The sequence below is a fragment of the Rhizophagus irregularis genome, chromosome 19, assembly GCF_026210795.1.
Source record: "Rhizophagus irregularis chromosome 19, complete sequence".
Classification (NCBI taxonomy): domain Eukaryota; kingdom Fungi; phylum Glomeromycota; class Glomeromycetes; order Glomerales; family Glomeraceae; genus Rhizophagus; species Rhizophagus irregularis.
This window is the reverse complement of record NC_089447.1, coordinates 745,627-765,140: the sequence shown is the minus strand read 5'-3', so window position 1 is coordinate 765,140 and position 19,514 is coordinate 745,627. Positions and strand designations below refer to the sequence as shown.

At 28.6% G+C, this 19,514-nt stretch overlaps 6 protein-coding genes across 6 annotated transcripts; 3 read left to right on the top strand and 3 right to left on the bottom strand.

The window, feature by feature from the left end:
• Positions 1-112: 112 nt before the first annotated feature.
• On the top strand, positions 113-1,156 carry OCT59_010679 (uncharacterized protein). Its single transcript, XM_025312590.2, has 5 exons — positions 113-275; positions 360-493; positions 565-634; positions 717-786; positions 862-1,156. Exons 1-5 carry the CDS (start codon positions 127-129, stop codon positions 907-909), a joined length of 471 nt encoding a protein of 156 aa, XP_025189545.1. The 5' UTR covers positions 113-126; the 3' UTR covers positions 910-1,156.
• OCT59_010678 (uncharacterized protein) lies at positions 875-4,183 on the bottom strand. Its single transcript, XM_025308946.2, has 13 exons — positions 3,896-4,183; positions 3,750-3,830; positions 3,539-3,678; positions 3,149-3,450; positions 2,925-3,076; positions 2,775-2,848; positions 2,442-2,705; positions 2,195-2,369; positions 1,990-2,120; positions 1,684-1,920; positions 1,443-1,610; positions 1,300-1,368; positions 875-1,215 (listed from the first exon to the last, which is right to left on the bottom strand). The coding sequence occupies exons 1-13, from the start codon at positions 4,173-4,175 to the stop codon at positions 1,129-1,131; spliced, it is 2,160 nt and encodes a 719-aa protein (XP_025189546.2). The 5' UTR covers positions 4,176-4,183; the 3' UTR covers positions 875-1,128.
• A 521-nt stretch (positions 4,184-4,704) lies between these two features.
• Positions 4,705-5,761, bottom strand: OCT59_010677 (uncharacterized protein; the record flags this gene model as incomplete). The annotated part of the gene is made up of 6 exons (XM_066136058.1): positions 4,705-4,799; positions 4,874-4,998; positions 5,072-5,146; positions 5,230-5,288; positions 5,366-5,374; positions 5,501-5,761. 6 exons carry the CDS (start codon positions 5,759-5,761, stop codon positions 4,705-4,707), a joined length of 624 nt encoding a protein of 207 aa, XP_066000730.1.
• A 426-nt stretch (positions 5,762-6,187) lies between these two features.
• OCT59_010676 (uncharacterized protein) lies at positions 6,188-9,183 on the top strand. The gene is made up of 3 exons (XM_025312592.2): positions 6,188-8,129; positions 8,208-8,713; positions 8,823-9,183. The coding sequence occupies exon 1, from the start codon at positions 6,668-6,670 to the stop codon at positions 7,589-7,591; it is 924 nt and encodes a 307-aa protein (XP_025189548.1). The 5' UTR covers positions 6,188-6,667; the 3' UTR covers positions 7,592-8,129; positions 8,208-8,713; positions 8,823-9,183.
• Positions 9,184-9,638: 455 nt separating this feature from the next.
• Positions 9,639-10,626, bottom strand: OCT59_010675 (uncharacterized protein; the record flags this gene model as incomplete). The annotated part of the gene is made up of 2 exons (XM_025312593.2): positions 9,639-10,535; positions 10,624-10,626. The coding sequence occupies 2 exons, from the start codon at positions 10,624-10,626 to the stop codon at positions 9,639-9,641; spliced, it is 900 nt and encodes a 299-aa protein (XP_025189549.1).
• Positions 10,627-16,202: 5,576 nt separating this feature from the next.
• On the top strand, positions 16,203-17,078 carry OCT59_010674 (uncharacterized protein; the record flags this gene model as incomplete). The annotated part of the gene is made up of 1 exon (XM_025312594.2): positions 16,203-17,078. One exon carries the CDS (start codon positions 16,203-16,205, stop codon positions 17,076-17,078), a length of 876 nt encoding a protein of 291 aa, XP_025189550.2.
• Between the last annotated feature and the right edge of the window lie 2,436 nt (positions 17,079-19,514).

Below are 19,514 nucleotides of genomic sequence, written 5' to 3'. Positions count from 1 at the left end.
TATTTTTTCAGACGCAATCAGACGATTAGCGTGTGAAATTACAATATGTTGTGTTAATTGTGTAACTTTTAATTTAAATTTATATGATCTTTTCATTATTGCAGTTAGAAGTAAAAAGTGTACATAATGAGTTACGAAATTCAAAGTACCTTACCAGAAAAAGTTCAATCTTCGGTGATGACTGAATATGAACGTCGTGGACCAGAAAAAGCGGTAATGGGTGAACAGGAGCGTCGTGGCTCAGAACCTTCACTTAGACCTGCTTTTTTTCAAAAGTAATTTTTTTTTGCATTTATCCATTGACTTCAAACATGTTCATGTTAGCTAATCTTGTAATTCTAAAACATGTAACAAAAAAGGTTTCGTGCACCGTTAGTGAAAACGATAATTCAACAAGTTGTTTCTGAGAGATTAGATCAAGCTATATATGATAAGGATCAAGCTCCAGGTTGGGCTCATGAAATTGCTGAAGAAATTAAAAAGAAATTATTGGGTAAAGTTGTTCTTTGATTAATAAATTTTAAACATATGAAGAATTATGTTAATTAGCTTCTTTAAATATAGAAATGGAACTTAACAGATACAAATATATTGTCAATGTAACGATAATGGAGAATAAAGGGGCTGGTGCTCGGTAAGAATAATGAGAATATATTAGATTAATTGCCTATCTTTAGAGCAAAAAAAAAGATTTATTTCGCAAAAAAATTATGTAGTATGCAAGTGAATTGTTTATGGGATTCCGATACTGATAATCTTGCACAAGAGACTTTTAAAAACGTAAACGTACGTATAATGAATATAAATTATTTCGTATTTGTTACGGACTGAAGATTAATTATTATGTTTCGATTTTACTAGGGAACAATTATATGTGTAGTAATGGCATTTGGAGTGTACTTTTATTAAATATTTTAATTTAATATAAATGCATAATTATTATAAGATAGAAAATTTTTTTTAATATCAACTATCAAAGTATCAATAATATTTTTTTAAAAATATCAATTTGTAAGAGAGTTTATTTAATATAAATTGATTAGTAGAAATAGACTTTATTTTTGGATTTATAACACCAAATTTCCAATAATCAAGTTAATATTAAATAAACATATTCAAAAATGAATCTTATTTTTGAATATTTGGTGCAGTATCAGATAACCAATTACTTTGAATTGCGGATACATTCTTCATATAAGGTTTTGTAGTCAACACCTTTTTACAGATAAAAAAAAGAAAAAAAAAGAGAGATAAGCGACAAAGCAATTAAAATTTAATAATGTATAAAAAAATTTTTACCAATTCAGTATACATGACAGCCTCTACTTTTTTATTGAATAAAGTAGAGGATGGATGTATATTCACATTCTAAATATAAATATAATAAATTAAGTTATAGATTCATAAATAATATATTAGTAAAAAAAAAAATTGTTGCTTACCTGATTACTGAAAATAGTTCTATAATTGTTCGTGGGCTGTAATATAGCAGAATTGCGAAAAAATCCACATAATATACATTTTAAAACAATTTCATATTCATTTCCACAAGAACTATTTGTCGGAATTCCCATTCTAGTACATAACTGAATTAGCTGTTTTCTTACTTCCTATTATAATTTTTTTTAAAAAATATATATATATAATTATTCACTTAAATTTACAACTAAGAATCATACTTACAATTACATGTTTCATATTGCGCCTATTAATAAAATTTTGATGACACCATTCAGAATTTCCTTTTTGTACTTCATATGATCTTAATACATTAAGAAATGTAATTAAATCTCCAAATGGCGAAATGAATTTCTTTTTCATTTCGCTTGCATGTTCTCTTTGATCTTGTGGAGAAAAAAATATTGATTCAACTGAAAGTAATGAAACAATTTCAATTGCTTCACGTGTACATGACATTTCCTATTAAGTTGAAAATAAATTCTTACAAATTATTTCCTTAAAAAATCACGAATTTTCTTAATAAATTACCTGTGACACTATAAGAACTTTTGCGTAAGCTGGTTCAAGTGGGAATTCTGCCATTTTTTTACCAAGTTCCGTTATTCTCCCCTGGCTATCAAGAGCCTTAAGAATAAACAATTGCTCCAAAGCTCTCTTTACTGTTTTAAAGAAAAAAGTTTTATAAAAATTATTTATCTTCAATATATGTATATAAAAAAGTCCTACTATGTACATAAGGTTCTCGATGGTGCGTCCAGATAATCAAATCCTAATACGTCATCTATACCCAATGCTTTTAACAACAGAATTATCGGTGCAAGATTACATCTCTTAATCTCAGGTTCAGTATCTTTTTCCATTCTATTATACTCATCTTTTGTAAATAGACGATAACAAACCCCCGATGCCTATTTTAATAATAAATAAAATTAGAACGAAATATATTATCATCTAGTAAAATAATAAAATGAATTAAATACCTCACGACCTGCTCTTCCCATTCTTTGATCTGCTGAATTTTTTGAAATATTTTCTATTGATAAACTTTCCATACCAATTCTTGGGTTAAATTTACGTATCTTACACTTCGCTGTATCAACAACATATTGCACTCCTCTAATTGTAATTGAAGTTTCTGCTATATTCGTTGCAAGAATTATTTTACGCGTTCCAGGTGGTACAGGATCGAATACTTTGGTTTGCTGTTCCGTAGGTAAGGCGGCAAACAATAAACACGTAATAACCTACTTTACCAAAAAAAAAAATTAAAATAATCAGCTGTATATTTGAGTTTATTTAAGTTAATTTGCTACCTTTAGTTTATCAGGTGGAAGTGAGGTACCATAATCATTTATTAATTTTTCAAGTATTTCAATATCCTCTTGACCTAATAAATTCAAAAGTTGTTTAAACATTCACGTGACATTATAATAGAAGCGCGAAAAATTAAATTTTTTAAATACCAGGTAAAAATACCAAGATATCTCCCTTAGGTTGGTCCATGTGAATCTGCATCGTAGTTGTTAAAGCAGCATCTAAATAATCCGATTGTGGTTCAGAAGCGTAATTAATAGTAACAGGAAATTGTCTTCCGGGAATCTTCAATATAGTAGAACTGTAACATTATAAATTTCTTAATTTTTTTCTAATTTTTTCTAACGTAATAATTACATCAAAAATTACTTACGTATTGAAATATCTAGCAAATTTTTCTGCATCAAGCGTAGCGCTCATAATAATAATTTTTAACGGTTCATAATTTTTATCTTCTTGGTTACTTTTATTTTTTCTAATTTCTTGAGCTCTTTTAACCATACCAAAAAGAATATCTGTGCGCATAGTTCTTTCATGTGCTTCGTCCAATATTACTATTGAATATTTTAATAATAATGGATCCGACAATAATTCTCTTAATAACATTCCATCCGTTAAATATTTTATGATTGTAGAATGTGATGATTTATCATCGAATCGTACCGAATATCCAACCTTTTATTAATTGGGAGTTTATATTAGAATATATGAATTATATTAATATATTAATATTGATCACTATTTATACCTATCGTTATTATACCTTTTGTCCTAACTGCGTTCCAAATTCTTGTGATACTCTACTAGCTAAACTTATAGCTGCAACACGTCTTGGTTGCGTTATAGCTATAACTCCTTTTTTTGATGAAATCAATCCAAACTCAACCAAAAACTGTGGTGTTTCTATAATTATATTATTATTTTACGATTAAATCATGGTAAAATAACAAAATAAACAAATAAAATATACGTACGAGTACTTTTTCCACTACCCATTTCTCCCATAATAATAATAGTTTCATTTTTTTTTACTGCTTGAACCAAGTTATTCCGTTCTTTTTTATGAACATAATTAATATTAGGTAAAGAAAATCAATCAGGTTTAATTTACAACAATTACCTTGCCAAATGGGTAAATTTTTTCGGAATTTAATCAAATCCGATCCATTCTTTTTTTCTCTCGAATTTTTGCTACTATCATTTGATTTTTTATGAGAAATTCGTTTATTATCCACTTTAGAAATATCTTCCATTTTAGAAAACTGGTTATCATCTTTAATATTATTATTCACTTTCAGATTCTTTCTATTTATTTGTTCTGGTTCGTCTAGATCCTTTCCGTTAATATATTTATTATCATTACTGATTGAATGACGCTTACGTTTTTTATTTATTTTCATTTTTTGTTAAAGAAATGGCTGATCGACCAAAAATTTTGGTTTATATAAAAAATTTATGTTACACGAGTACAAGATTATCAAAAAAAGATAGCCGTGTTTAAAAAAACTCGAATTTTTTTTATATTAAATATATACAACAAAATTCCAAAAATCGAGTATTTCTTTATTCATCAAAATAACATAGCTTCTCGTACAAACTTCCCTCTCCATATGTAAAAAAACTACATACATAAAAAGAAATTTCCGAAATAATATAGTTAAATAACAAAAAAAAAAAAAATAAAATAAAAAAAAATATGCGCTTTTCAGTAACATCATCTGTCTTTTCCATCTTAAAAACTAATAAAACCGCATAATAACAATTAAAAAAAAATCTAAATTTGAGAATTACAAAAAAATACAATATTTAAGAACCAATAAAGAAAATTAAACTACAAGAATCGTATATTGACCTTATTCAACTGATTTCTTCATTCAAATTAATGATTATTCTTTTAAGGTTTGGGAAAATAAGTTTCAAAGAACCCATTTATCGGCAACATTGTTCATATTCATCTTCGGAATTAACTGCCTCGGTGTCTTTTTCAGCTCGAGGTAAATGTGCCCATAAAAGAATTTTTTTTCCTAAAATAAAATAAAAAAATCGAAATATAAAATTATTTCTCCCTTCCTTTATAAAAACCACCAAACGAACATACCTTCAGGATCAAGTCTCTCTTCACTTGTAACAGCCTCAGTGTGAAACATCCAAAGATGACCATTGTTACAGGCCTCCATGCACTGCTGACATGGTTGAGTGATATGATAACCTAGAACATTTCCACTAATTAAAATAAACATGTTATTATCGTTACCTTTTTTTTTTCATAAAAAGAATAAATTATTTAATACATTACCATGTGAGACATGCCACATCTCGAATTTTACATTGACAATTTTGTGTCATATAATCTTCACCGACCAATTGTACTCTTTTTGAATTAAAAAATTTAATCAGTTACAATTAAATCAATATAATAACCATTAAAATACAATATGCATCACGCACACGTACGAAAATGGCGGTACATCAGTTGAATAAAGTTCAATTCTTGTGTCAGCTAATAGCATTGCCTATATAGATAAGGGGAAAATAAATATATTAGTTAAAAATTAGTAATACTTATTTTTCTTTGAATTATATTCTTTACCTGAACATACTATAATGTAAATTTGCCCACCCACTATTGTTCCGCCAGATTTTACATAGCTGCATTAAACTATACTCATTGATGCATTGATCAATGCCTCCACTACCTTCCCTTTTTCACACCATGAGCACCCACCTTCATTCCTCTCGCACACACACTATTATCACAGTGTGCACAATTTAATTTGCATACTGTCTTGCTACGAAAATGGTGATGCATGTTTTGAAGATCATCATCGTCTTGTATATTTGATGAAGAGGAAGAGGTTGATAAAGTCGTTGAAGGCACTGTTGAAGATATTGTTGAAGAATTATTTCCATTAATGTTGCTACCGTTACTATTAATGTTGTTACTACCACTATTACTATTCCCACCGCCTCCTGCAGCATGTATCATCCGACTAAACAATAAGTTCCTCTCTCTATGGTTTCTTTGTCGATGGTGCAGCCTTCGCACCCACCGCGTAGAAGGTGATGAAGTTGAAGAGGAGGGAGTAGTTGAAGTAGCAGTAGCGGTAGTAAAAGTAAAAATCGGTGCTGGAGCCAGGGCTGGAGACGGAGCTAAAGGTGCCAGTTTGAAGAATTTATCTTTGTTAACAAAAAAGAAAAAGAAAAATTTTTTATACTTTATTTTCCCTTAGAACCTCAAAAGAATTTCGTGGCTTTTAACCGAAATTAATTAAAATGGTTGAATTCCGATTTCCGAAGATAAAAAAAAAATGCGAAGTTTATTTTATTATTGGGTGCCTTAATTAATTCAGATATTCAGATGATCAATGATCAATAGCTAATCAAAATGAAATAATAATTGATGAAAAATCTTAACCAAATTCTTATGTTCAATCAAACATTTTCATAATAAAATTTTCAGGTGCCAATTGTTTTTTTTAACCTGATTAAGTATTGGGTAAAAATGTTTATCACAAGCACAAATATCTTTTTCGGAAAAGAGTTTTTAACCTTTTAATAAACTTAATTTACTCCTTAAGACTCGTAATTATTTTTCTTTCCTTCGATAAAATATTCGGTAACCAACTTACTGTGTTCTAATATCAATTGGCTCGATTATAATTACTTAATAAGAAAAAATTGTTATCCAACTGACTATATAAAGAACGTGTTCAACTCTTCAAGAAGTACTTTCCTTTTTTTGCTAACCATTCAACTTTATTTCACTTTCCAAATATAAAATATAATTTAAATCTATAATAATTATATAAGTTAGCCGGGCCAAAATAAGTTTATAAATATCCCACAAACGAGATTAGGCAGTATTACTGACGGTTAAAGTGTTAATAAATATATGGAAACCTCAAAAGTAACAACTCCCCAACCAGCCATGACGGAGATTAAACAAAGTATAGTAAAACGAGTTAGTTTAAAAGTTAGCCCAAAGCTTCCAAAGTTATCTAGATCTACTTCTTCACCAACAGCTCAAGTTACAACTCCGCGTTATTCTATAACAGCAACAAGGAGATCGTCGTTATTGTCAGTTTCTGGCAACAGCATCGATAGTAATCCCTCAATACAAGGAGAAACAGCATTAACGAAAGTACAAGAAGTTAATAAGGAAAATTTTAATGAAGAAAACAATCAACTTGATCATTTAGTATCAATTAAAAATAATGATTGTAAAAGCGACATTAAATTAACTCAATCTGAAGAGTTGACTAATCAAGAAGCTCCGGTTTTAATGCGTAAACTTACGAAAGCGACGTCATCTTCCACCACAAAAACACAAAATACAAATGTTATCGCAGCGGTGGCAAAAACATTACCAAAAAATTTCATTCGTTCATTTCGTGACTCGCCAAAGAAAGGAAATAACCAAACTCCTATCAATACATTGATTACAACACCTTCATTATCGCCACCGGCTGTTAGTCAGATTTCATATACATCTTCAACGATGGTTAGTGAAAGAAAGAAGAAAAATCGACGTTCAAGAAGTGGAAGTTTTTCGTCAACAGCGCAAGCTTTGTCAAATATGTTAAAACGAAGATCAAGAAATCGATCTGGTTCAAATGATTCTACATTAAAAACAAATGAAGCTAATGGGGCACCTGTATTTACTTATGAAAGTTTTCCTGATCCGGATCCTGATGATTTTTTTAATGTTTATTCTTGGGATATACCGGATTCTATAGTTTCAATAGAGGATGCTGGCGGTGTACTGCAAATGATCGAATATGATGGAATATTTATAAATGGGATTAAAGTTCATTAATAATTTACATACATACATTCATTCATTTTATTACTGTATCTTATATATTATTAGTCTCTCATTTAGAATTTCTTGTACCATATTTTATCGATGTATTAGCAAAACATATTTCATTCAATATGTTTTCTTTTCGTTATATATATTTTGTTCATTTTATAGTTATTTTATTAATTAACCCTTTTCCGAATATAAGAGCTGATTTATTTCTTCATGAACATTATTTTGTATTAACTAACTCAACGTATTGTATATTTCGGAGGGTTTTTTCATTAGATTTGTATTTTATTTATTTGGATGTAGTGAAATAAATATGTTATTCAGGAATTTACTTGAAACGTATATTCAATTTGGCTTTGATATTTATAATAAGTTCAAGCAAGAGAAGGGAGGCGTAAGTGAATGTTATGTCTTATCGCCCCTTCAATACCAATTACACACATGTATTTTGGGAAAGATGAGTACAGCTCACCTAGATCTACTAGAGTTACGTTTTGGTTTAAATAATTAATATGTAAGAAAGAAATCCTCCTAAAGGCAGGTAAGTAGTATGAGTGCTCGTTGGTATTTGTAATTGCGCATCTTAGAATATATTATTCTAACGAGTTAATTAAAAAAGGAACGACCTGACATTGGAATGTACATCACGTGTCATCAAACAAGGAATTAATTAGTTAAACTGTGAAATCGAAAATTCATAATTCATCTTATTTATAATATAAATGCAAGCAATTCAAACAACAAAACCAATACTCTTATCTTGTTCACATTATTCATTATCTGTTATAATTAGTAAATAAAGCAAAAATATTATGGCCAATTGTAGTGAATTCTCGGCAAATTCACGCAACTTATAAAACAAAATTCATCAATAATACCTACCAGCCGATGATGATAAGATTCTTTAAATGAAAGCGATTAATAAGAGTGAGTACCTTTTGGTAATCAAGCAATGCATATGCACTAAGCTATGTTCTAAGTAGGAGACTCGATATCCTCAATTTGATATTGTGATAGAAGAGTTTCATCGTTCCATCAGATTTATGATTTGCGCTACCTCCAATTGTTGGTACTTGAATTTCACCATGAAGATTTAATCATTAGTATTAGATGTGGAAAGTGAAGGTATTATTCCTTATTACTACATCTGCCTGATTCATATTTATTCCACATTCAATTATGATTCCTAGATTGTTTCTTTTATACCTAACCATGAAATTTTAAAAGTTTATAGGCACAAGCGTATATTTTCCAATGTTACTCTGAGGAGGGAATGGGTATTTTTCAGAAGAATTGCAATGAACGTGTATTCGACGTCTTGAGGTACTTGAAAGATTATCTTTTTTATCTTTTGAAGGACCATGTAATGTAGCGGATAAACATTGATTGGACAAGAGATCTTGAATAAAATTGAGATTTGACACTTGGGACATGTGACAATTGTGACGTGTCCAATTTTAGAGTGTATAAATAAAAAAATTAATCATGTGCGTTTTGTATATAATTTAGGTGACTGTAATTAGAGTTACGTTCAATATGATGGAGTCGGTAAGGTCAATGGATAACAAAAAGCGAATAAAATGATAAATTTGATACTAAAAAAAAAAAATCTTATGCATTAACATATTTAACCCTTCCATTTTTATTATCCTAAATTAATAATTTGATCTGAAATAATTTATGATTTTGAAATTATTTTTAATCGGATTAAAAAAATAGACGCCCTAACTGATCGGCGATCAGCTTTAAATTGACACACGTGCTTGGATCAATAATGGTGCTCATCATGATAAAGTACATTTACTAAAATAGTTTATAATTTATTTTAAAATGATCAAATGATCATCAGTTTTCTGTACCCCCTTACTCATCCCTCCATTCTTCTTAATGAAACTTTGGAATTCAAAAAAAAAAAAAGAAATATCTTCTCCTATTCTCATAACTTTATTTATGGAATATTATCACTAATGTGTCTTTAAATATTAAGTACCTCAAAGATTAGTATATCTGTGAAATGACAATCAGTTCAACAAAACTAAAAATCATACGTTCAAACAATATCATCAGTTTCTATCTTCGTCCCCAATTTCTTTTTGTGATCATCATCTCGAAAATCTTCCTTATTTTTTACTTTTTTTTCCTTCATATTCTTTTTGTTATCAACATTTAATTTTTCTATAGAAAAATATTCATAAATCTTCTTCGTTTCCAGATCTTTGGCCACCTCTTCAGAAGAATCATAATCAAAATTGTTATGATTATGTTTCTCCATTGCTGTTTTAAATTTATATTTCAAATCTTCAATCATTATTGTCAATTCTCGTTCTTCTACCCAACGCTTCTTAGAATTACAACATGACTTAAAATGCATGATTTTCTTTTTGATTAAAGGAGAATTAAAACTTTTTTTACAATTTGGACATGATTTTGCATATAAGAATATGTTAGAACTCTCTGAAATTAAGTTATTTTTTATCTTTTTCTGCTTGTTTTTTTCTCTTTGTATTTCTTTTAATTCAAAATCTTCGGAATTTTCGGAATCTTCAGATTCTTTTTTGATCTCCCGTTCCGCATCTTCAATTTCTTTCGAAGGGACAAATGTATCTATGGGCTTTGCGTCATCTGATGAAGCACAATTCTGAGAATCTTCGTTAAACGGCTCTTGTTTAATATCTGGTTCATTTAAAGAGTCATATGTGTCTATAGGCATTGCGTCATCTGAAGATGTATAATTTTGAAAATCTTTGTCAGTTGGTTCTTGTTTAATCGCCAGTTTTGATAATACCTCATTTATAATTTCATTTGAAGATACAACTGTATCTATAGGCATTGCGTTATCTGAATATGTACAATTCTGAGAAGATACAAATGTATCTATAGGTTTTGTGTTATCGAACTCGTCGAACGGTTCTTGTTTGACAATATTGAGGTCAATGTTGATATCATCCTTTAAATTAGAAATCGTATTTATTATGTATTTTATGAATTATGTCAAGTTCAAATTAAAATAAAATAACAAAGAAAAATATTCTTACCATTTTTTTGAATTGAAATAAAAAATAAAAAAGAATTGTATTTTTAACGGTTTGTATGATCGATTGCCTTTTAAATTTAAATTAGTATGATTTACATATGACGTGACGCAATAATTAGATGGTGATCATTCCGGTTTGTTTACCAGCTACGATTTTTATCATAAATTCGGAAGTCACGGGACTTCCGATTTTACAAGATAAATTTGCTGAGTGCCACACAAAAGAGACATTTATTTACACAAATATCACAATATTTAGGCCATAATAACAATCTAGCAATAAATAAAGCTTTGCCAAGGACTTAGACCACTTTACAGAAACTTTAAGTTTTCAAGTGATATCATTTCAATATCATTTCAATATAGATTTAATATCGATACGATATCGAAATAAAGTATTATCATTTTGATATCATTTCGATATTAATTATTAAATCTATATTGAAATGATATTGAAATGATATCAAAATGATACCGTTAAGATAAACTTAACGATATCGATTCTATATTGATTAAAAATGTTAAGTTTCTGTAAAGCAAGGTTTAACATTAACATGCCTCACATTTAATTAACATTAAATCGGCTAATGGAAATTAAGGATAGATTGTAGGAATTTCAAACATTTTGTGATAGTTCGTTCTTTAGGTTATTTTGTATCACATCAACTTTGGCCGGCAAAGCTACTTGTTCCGCTCATTTTTGTTTTTGTAAAAATGTGCCAAGTTAAATAAGCCTATTTATTTCAACAGTAAACATTGGATTATATATATATATTATATACAGAACAAGATATTAGTTTGAAGGAAAGCAAATAATTGGAGGATGCAAATATAGAAAGCTGCCCGGATAATGGACGAATCGCTAGTTTGTTTGAAATAGTGTATTCTGGTACATTAGCATAATAATTTTTTTTTTTTTTTTTTTTTTTTGAGAAACACTATCTGCTATATTTTATAAAATCTTAAGAAATTAAGCCTGACTCATAAAAAAGGAAAGAACCGAAAGGTAAATCTCCAACGAAAAATATATATAAACTTGGAACAATCAAGAAAGGCATACTGGAAAAACGATTCTAATTTCTCACATTTTTTTGGTCAATTACAATAATTCATTACTTGTTGCGGGTACAGCACCAGTTTCTCCTATTATTTATCGATTTTGTTGGTTATCTATTTGATAAATGTTCACTATATTTACTTTGCATATTATCATTTTTATTATTTTATTATATTTTATATTAGTTACTTTACAATGTTGTTGAATCCCAGTAGCTAAATACTTAAATTAAATATAATCTATTCGCTAATGTAAATCGTACGTCTTAAAGTATTATCGCTTCACCAATCTTTTGATTCTGTTACTACTATTTATTATGATATCTAACGACAATTACGAAAAGACTAGTTCTACCCATTTATGAAAGAAAGAAACAAAAGAAACAAAAAAATAAGAAATATAAAAGAATAACTAGATGTTTATTTGATTTAGGATGAGTTTGGAATGATGTTTGGTATAAATAGTGTGATTCATTCTTCTATCAGTTCCTATATGTGTCATGAACATAAACGTGTTATTTCTATTGTGTTTATGTTTGTATAGGTAATTTTTGAAGAATTTCTGTTTCAGCATTTGGTAAAAGTTCTCATTGTTTTATCTTGCTATTACGTGATCACGTATTAGATTGTGGAGAAAGAGTTTTATGTTGTCTTGAGTTTGAATATTTTACTTAATTCTGAAGCAACAAAGTAATGTAAAATTAAATATGTTAGGTCTGCTATGAGTATGTTAGGTGTGGAGGTAAGGACGAGAGAAATTGATAACTTGCTTGTTGATGGAATCAGCAGATCAAAAACTTTGCGTTTCCTGAAGAATTTTGTGTGATATCAGTTTGTGTTGCGGGAGAATTTTCACATATCCTGCATAAACATGTCCTGTAATTTTTATATAAAGGAGTTGGTATGATGTCCATTTTATATATTTCAGAGTAGTTACGTTTGAGTATTTTTCTAGATTTTGCTGTGATTGCTGGCAATGTAGTCGTGCATGAAAGCCATTTTTTGGGCAGCTAACTGATTTGTCTACCGTAAATGACCAAATGATGCTAATGATTTATTATTATTTCCTATAGAATTGAATTAGATGGGTATTTTCTAACATTTTTTATTCCTAAACTTTTCCATAAAGCGTAGGTCAGTGAAGTTGGGAGGAATTTTGGACGGGATATTGGAGTTATATTTTTCCTTTTCCAATCTGTCCGTTAAGTCATTATTAGGATCATTGGTATAGCCTTAAGTTTTCTAGTGTTATAAATGGATTATTGTCTTTGATATTCGCTAATGAGGTTACATGTGATACATGTGTGAAAATGAGTTTGAGAGACCGTTGAAATCTGTATTATGCTATTGGTGGACATTTGAATAATGCCACAGCAATTGTCATCTTTCCAGCCTTTGTTGAAGAAGATTTGGATCCAATTCGGAATTGTGAGGCCTTGGACAGATCCATTTGTGTAGAAACGAGATTGTAACGAGCTGAAGGGTTGGCTAATTAACAAAGGTAATTGTACATAACCAAAGAACATAAAAGGGTATTTTGTGTGCTAATTTAATTTTATCTAGTGGTTGACTTGGGAGTAAAATATATGTGTTATGTAAAATTTGACGAACGGGATAAATTTGATTGTAGTAGTTATAACAACTACGAAGCCTACAATGTTAAGTTAGTTGGGTAAACCGTTTTTTGTGTGATTGGAGGATGACATTATTGGGTTTGGTATAAAGATATATAATATTAAAGTAATAAGCGATGAGGTTTGGCTCATGAAAACGCATTTTGGGCGTAGATATAGTCGTAGACCATAGGATGTATTTTTAGTTTGGACATCCTTGAGAGGATGAAACATAAGGCAACTATGAAGTATTCTGCAAGACTCGTATATACAGTAAGAAAGATATACTATAATATTTATAATAGGCATATGTTACATAATAACTAAGTGTGAATGCGTATAAAATGTTACTAACTATTGATAAATAAACTATTCTATAATCCCATTCTTCATCAGGACTTCTTTCTACAGGATGCTCCCGTGAGTCTCGTCCACTATGGTTACTAGTTGTAAGTAATAAATAACTACGACATTTCGGATTACAACTAGATTGCAACCTCAACTTCGACTATAGCGAACCCGTAAATCAAGTGGTTGTAATATTATAAACATAAGTTAAAAAGATATCCGAAATTTGTAGCAAGAATGTCCGGGTGAACCAGAAACGTCCGGAAACTATACCGAAATATGAATACACCGAATTGTGCCAGATATTGTTTTGACAATGAGGACAGTTTCCAGAATTCCTTTTTTGTAAGGAAGTTGCAAATGGTTGTAAACATTACAGTATTGAATTCTAATTTACTATTATTATAATTAAATGATTGTGAATCAAGGGTTGCCTATTACGGCAGGCAACACTAAAGCACACATACAATGAGAGAACACCCTAAAATGCTACCGTACATATATGTACATGGCACGTGACGACGTGACGTGTAATTTTTGGTTTTTTACACAATGACGAAAACAAATTATGGTATACTTGGTACGGTAAGAATTTATTACCATACCTGGAGGAGAGAATTTATGAAAGATGACCAGAAGTGTATCTTTGTTGTTTTATCTAAAAATAAACAAATAATAAACATTCCAAAAATATATATTTACTAATAGCCAATAAAATATTTATATTTATTTCCACATGGTAATTGCTTTCAAGTGTATTTGATAAACAAGACCTCTAAGTTAATATTATGAATATTAGATTCTATTTTTATTATGCTCCTGTTTTTGGAATGTGAGACTTACGATGAGTTACACATAAATGTATTGTTATTATACTCCGTATTTTTCATCGTTTCGTTTTGCGTTGCACGGCAGACATTGTACGTGGTTTGTAAGAAGAAACTACAGAATTACATGGAATTACTCGAATCAGCCGACACATACACATGAAAAGAATAAAAAGAATTTAATTACCGTAATAATTAATTGAAACTTAAATTTTATTCATTGTTTTTATAACCTAATTACATAATTTATTAGTCAGTGTTTTAATATCCGAAAATCGACAAATAGTATTTAGAATAGAATATAAAATTTATATAGCTTAAAATAACTGTACAGGCCACTATGTATTTTAGATTATCTTATCATTTAGCCACATAGCATTCATATTGAACATCCTATCCATTTATTTTATGCAGGCATACAATAATCCATATATGATCATACGATAATTTAAGTTAAGTAGAATAAAAAAATAAAACAACCACTTAAAATAAACTTATTTATACATTTATATAAACTTTTTAAACTTTTTTTAAACTTTTACATATAATTTTTTTTAAAACTAATACACAAACTTTTTTAACTCTCAATATGAACTAAAAAAAAGCTAAACGATAATATGTAATTATATCACACTTCCAATTATTAAGAATATTATTATAATCTAAGATCAGGAAACAACGCTTTATATTTGAAGATATTTCATTAATCAACAGTCTTGAACATTAATTCAATTTTAATTGTAAAGAAAGTAATTGTTAATAATCATGTGATATATATATATATATATATAAAATAAAAGTTGAGTGACGTACAAATCTTTTACAGCTACTTACTGATATATCAAATGATAAAAAAAAAATTTTTTCTTGTATTTCATTAATATTCACAGATTAAATACTATTGTTATTATTCTATTATTCCTTAATCGAAATTTTATCTAAAGAGGTGAAATGATCGACAAAGTCTGTGTGTTGTACTGCTGCTATTTTTGATTTCGTCATAAATAATATTATTGGATATCTTTTTAAGGATGAAACGAAATACGAAATCATGCATCTGATTTGAAACATATATACATGGGAGTAGACCCCCTTTTTTTTAATTTCACTAATCATTGTATCTTTTATGGGTACAATATGTTATCCTTTTATCCTATTATTTTAGCATTTTTGACACTGGTAAAACGATGTCACGACAGTAGAATTTTATGTCGTACGTAATATGCATTTTTGAATCTTTCTATTACTATTATTAATATTATCTTTAATATTATCTATAAACGAAATGTTATGCGGCTATGACATTAAATAGATATAATATTCTTATAGAAATGAATGAATTTTGGTATTCGTGTCGTGTTGTACTATTTACTGTACACTATTTTAATTTCCATTTTTTTTGAGCCTTATCATTTAAGGTTAGGTAACTTTTGATTGATTTGATTGATTACAAAAATATATAATATTTATAGTTAAAAAAGTACGCACGTCTTTCCAATTTTTTTTTCTGTCAGAATCTTTTTGTTTGGAAAAAAAAAATATATATATATTTTTTAATCGCCATACTGATCGTAAATTTCAAATAAACGGATAAACCTACAGCAAACAACATAAAATATAACAACTCATGTTTTAATTTTCGAGAATCTACTTCTTACATTATTTCGATTTTCGTTTCAAATTTATTTATACCTAAAAAATAACCTATAGACTATCAAAAACTCAATCATCACAAGATGAATGAATGTAAATTTTTTCATACGCCGGGTGACGGTAATTTTTATCTTGTAAATTGTAAAAAGATTTTACATGATACTGATGATAATGATGATAATGGAATTTATGATCATAATTTCTTTTACAAGAATCTTACAGTAAAATATCATATTACTTGTAAATTATATTCTCATTCTTTGATTGAGAATATATTGAATAAAGAAGTATTTGGAATGGATATTAACATAAATTATGTACAACAAAGAGAATCATTATCTTTAAATCAGAAATTTTGCCTTCAGGAAGGCTTGGAAAGAATTCTTTCTTCTCACTTTTCGCAATATCATACGCCAGCACAAGAGACCGATTATCAAAACAATTTAAACAATGGATTATCCCTTCAAGATATAAATGGAGCTGGAGATCATCATCAACAAGTTCTTCAACATCACAGGGAAACGGATCCATGCTATAATGCAAATACAAATTCATTCGAAAATAATATGAATAATGTGGTAACAAGACAAGTCATTTCAACAATGGATACTAACCAAGATTATATTAATAACGTCGACGATTTGTCATGCAATAATCATATTAATATTATTCACCAAGGTGTAAATTATAATCATATTGTTAATCCATCGCAGCAGGTTGACTTAACTGATTTTTCACACCACAACATTCCTGAGAAAGAAATGAGACATCCTCTTCATGGAAATGGGGACAATATAACGCACGTTTCAACAATGGATATTAATCAAGACTATAATAACGGTACCTTACCAAACGATAATTATATATCTCATCAAGGCGTAATTAGGATTGAAAGTTATCATAGTTTCACTCCTCGAGTTAATTGCCAAGATTTTTTCGATAATAATTTTAAAAAGTAAATTTTTTTTTTCATTTCATTTATTTCATTTACATAGAACAAATGTTAAAATTAATAGATATTAATAATTAAGATAATTATGTTAAAATTATATACTATTATCAAATAAGAGATTTTGAAATAAGATTATTATGGCTAATAACAGTAAGTTGATTTGTATTAAGCTTAGATTAATTATGTAAGATTAGGATTTTTTGTAATTATGTGATTATATTAAAAATTAAATTTAAGACATGCAAACTTCCACTTTTATATTGTTTCTTTTTTAGAAAATGATCATCACAAAAAAAAATGCAAAATGTATTTTTTTTTGTTTTGTTTCCCCAATTGTTACTCCGCAGTATTTTTATGGCGCAGATATTCATTCATATAAAAAAGTTTATATAAAAATAAGATTTGGAACATTGTTACAAAGAAAACTTATTTAATTGATCGAAAGATTTGGACAAATTATAGACACAGATTAGTTTTATCTCCTCGTTTTTTTTAAGTCATGAAAATAAACTTTATTTATTCTCGGAATTATAAAGAGAGAGAAAATTCTGAATTCGATGGTTGAATATACGTCACATAAAAGAGAAATAGAGCGGAAAGCGTTCCGAGACATGAAAAAAACCATTTTGTTCGGTTTTTTCACATTCTAACATATTTTGGGACATTCTGGGCTTTGTCTTTATTTGCAAAAAACTACTTCTCGAATTTCTTGGAGTAGAAGAAAGATTTAGATCAAAACCTATTTTGACTTTAGTTATTTGTTTATTACTGGTCTTGTAAAAGTATCATTATAGAAACTCAAATATAGCCACATTTTTTACAAGTTTAAGAAGTTACTACCGACGATAATAAGGTTGCGCACCCAGTTGCATATATTGGCGTCTTTTTTATCTGTTTCCAAAATAAGGAAACACAAAATATGCTGTCGCTATGTCACAATCATATAATTAGTATAATGGTGTATTTAGCAACTCACCGGCAATTTTTGTACAGTCACGTGATTGCTTTTAATTAATCACATCGTCACACCCCGTCTGAGTTTCACTGTTTATAATTATCTGAGGGACAGTTTTTTTTTCGAGTAGGTAAAAAATTATTCGTCACCCATTATTTGTCACAGTTTATTTTAGTGCATAACGCTGTAATGCGGCCCTGTGTGCAAAATTTTTGCCGGTGCGGCTGGGGTAGTTGTATTTAGCCGAAAAATAATTAGCCGCAGGATCGTCATATAATTACAGGACGAGTCCGGATGATCGGCAATCAGGAATTCAGCTCCGTTTTTCGGCTAACTACGCCATTATAACAATACACCGTTATATACCTACAATAATGATTTTTTGAAACCTTAACAATCTTAATAATTCGGCAAATGTTCACTTTTCCCAAGTATAAATGACAATTTACTTTTTAATTTCTTCCAAGAAGAAATTAAATTTCTTCCCATTAGCATTTAAAACATGAGTTATCATTATATCATTATGCATAATGCATAATGGAACTTACGAAAAAAAGAATATAGTGAATACACAATAGAATTTATAACAAATGATTATCGTTTTTTCAAATCTGGAACACAATGTTATCAGGTCAATAATTAATTATTATTCTCTATATATTAAATAAGAAGAAAAAATTTTACTATTGTAATTATTAAGATTTTGTTATCAATTTTTTATTTTTAGAACATCAATAGTAATCAGAAGAAATACAAATTGTTATTTTGATTATCATCCAAAACAGATTTATAGAAAGACTAAAATGGAAATTTAATAAATGATAAATGATAAGTATGCAATATTATCTATCAGTTTGATGTTAATCTGTATTACGTCTTATCAATCTTCAGATTTAATTAGATTTAATCGGATGTTATGCAGCATTGTATATCTAAAGTTTCCTCCCAAACTAAGAAATGAAAAAAATCTGGAGAAATTTTTTGATTTTTATTTTTATAGCTGGTAGAATCCATACGTAGCCCAAATTACATATATTTTATTTAAAAAAAAAAAAAAATACATAGAGTAAAATATAATAACTAATGTAAGCTACAAAGTAAAACGATCGTTTACCGTTTAAAATATATTCCAGATATAAGTAAGAAGAACAATCAATTTATGCTGCGAATATTTTGGTAAGTTCGTGCTTATTTTCGTTTTATTATCATTATTATTGACTATTAAACTTAACCTTTCCTTTATGTACAAAGTAAGTTTCAATTCTGGACAATATTTAAAAAGGTAAACAATATGATGCAATGTGTAGCTCCTTCTTTTTTTGGATAATGCCAGGCGACATTACGCAACTCCACCCAAAGAGTTGCGTAGAACTAATAATAAATGAGTTCTTATTACCTATTTATTGAGTCCTAAATAAGTTTAATCATTTTCTTAGAAATATTTTTTTTTTAAAAAAAAGTACCCATACGTCCTTGCAAATAAAGTTT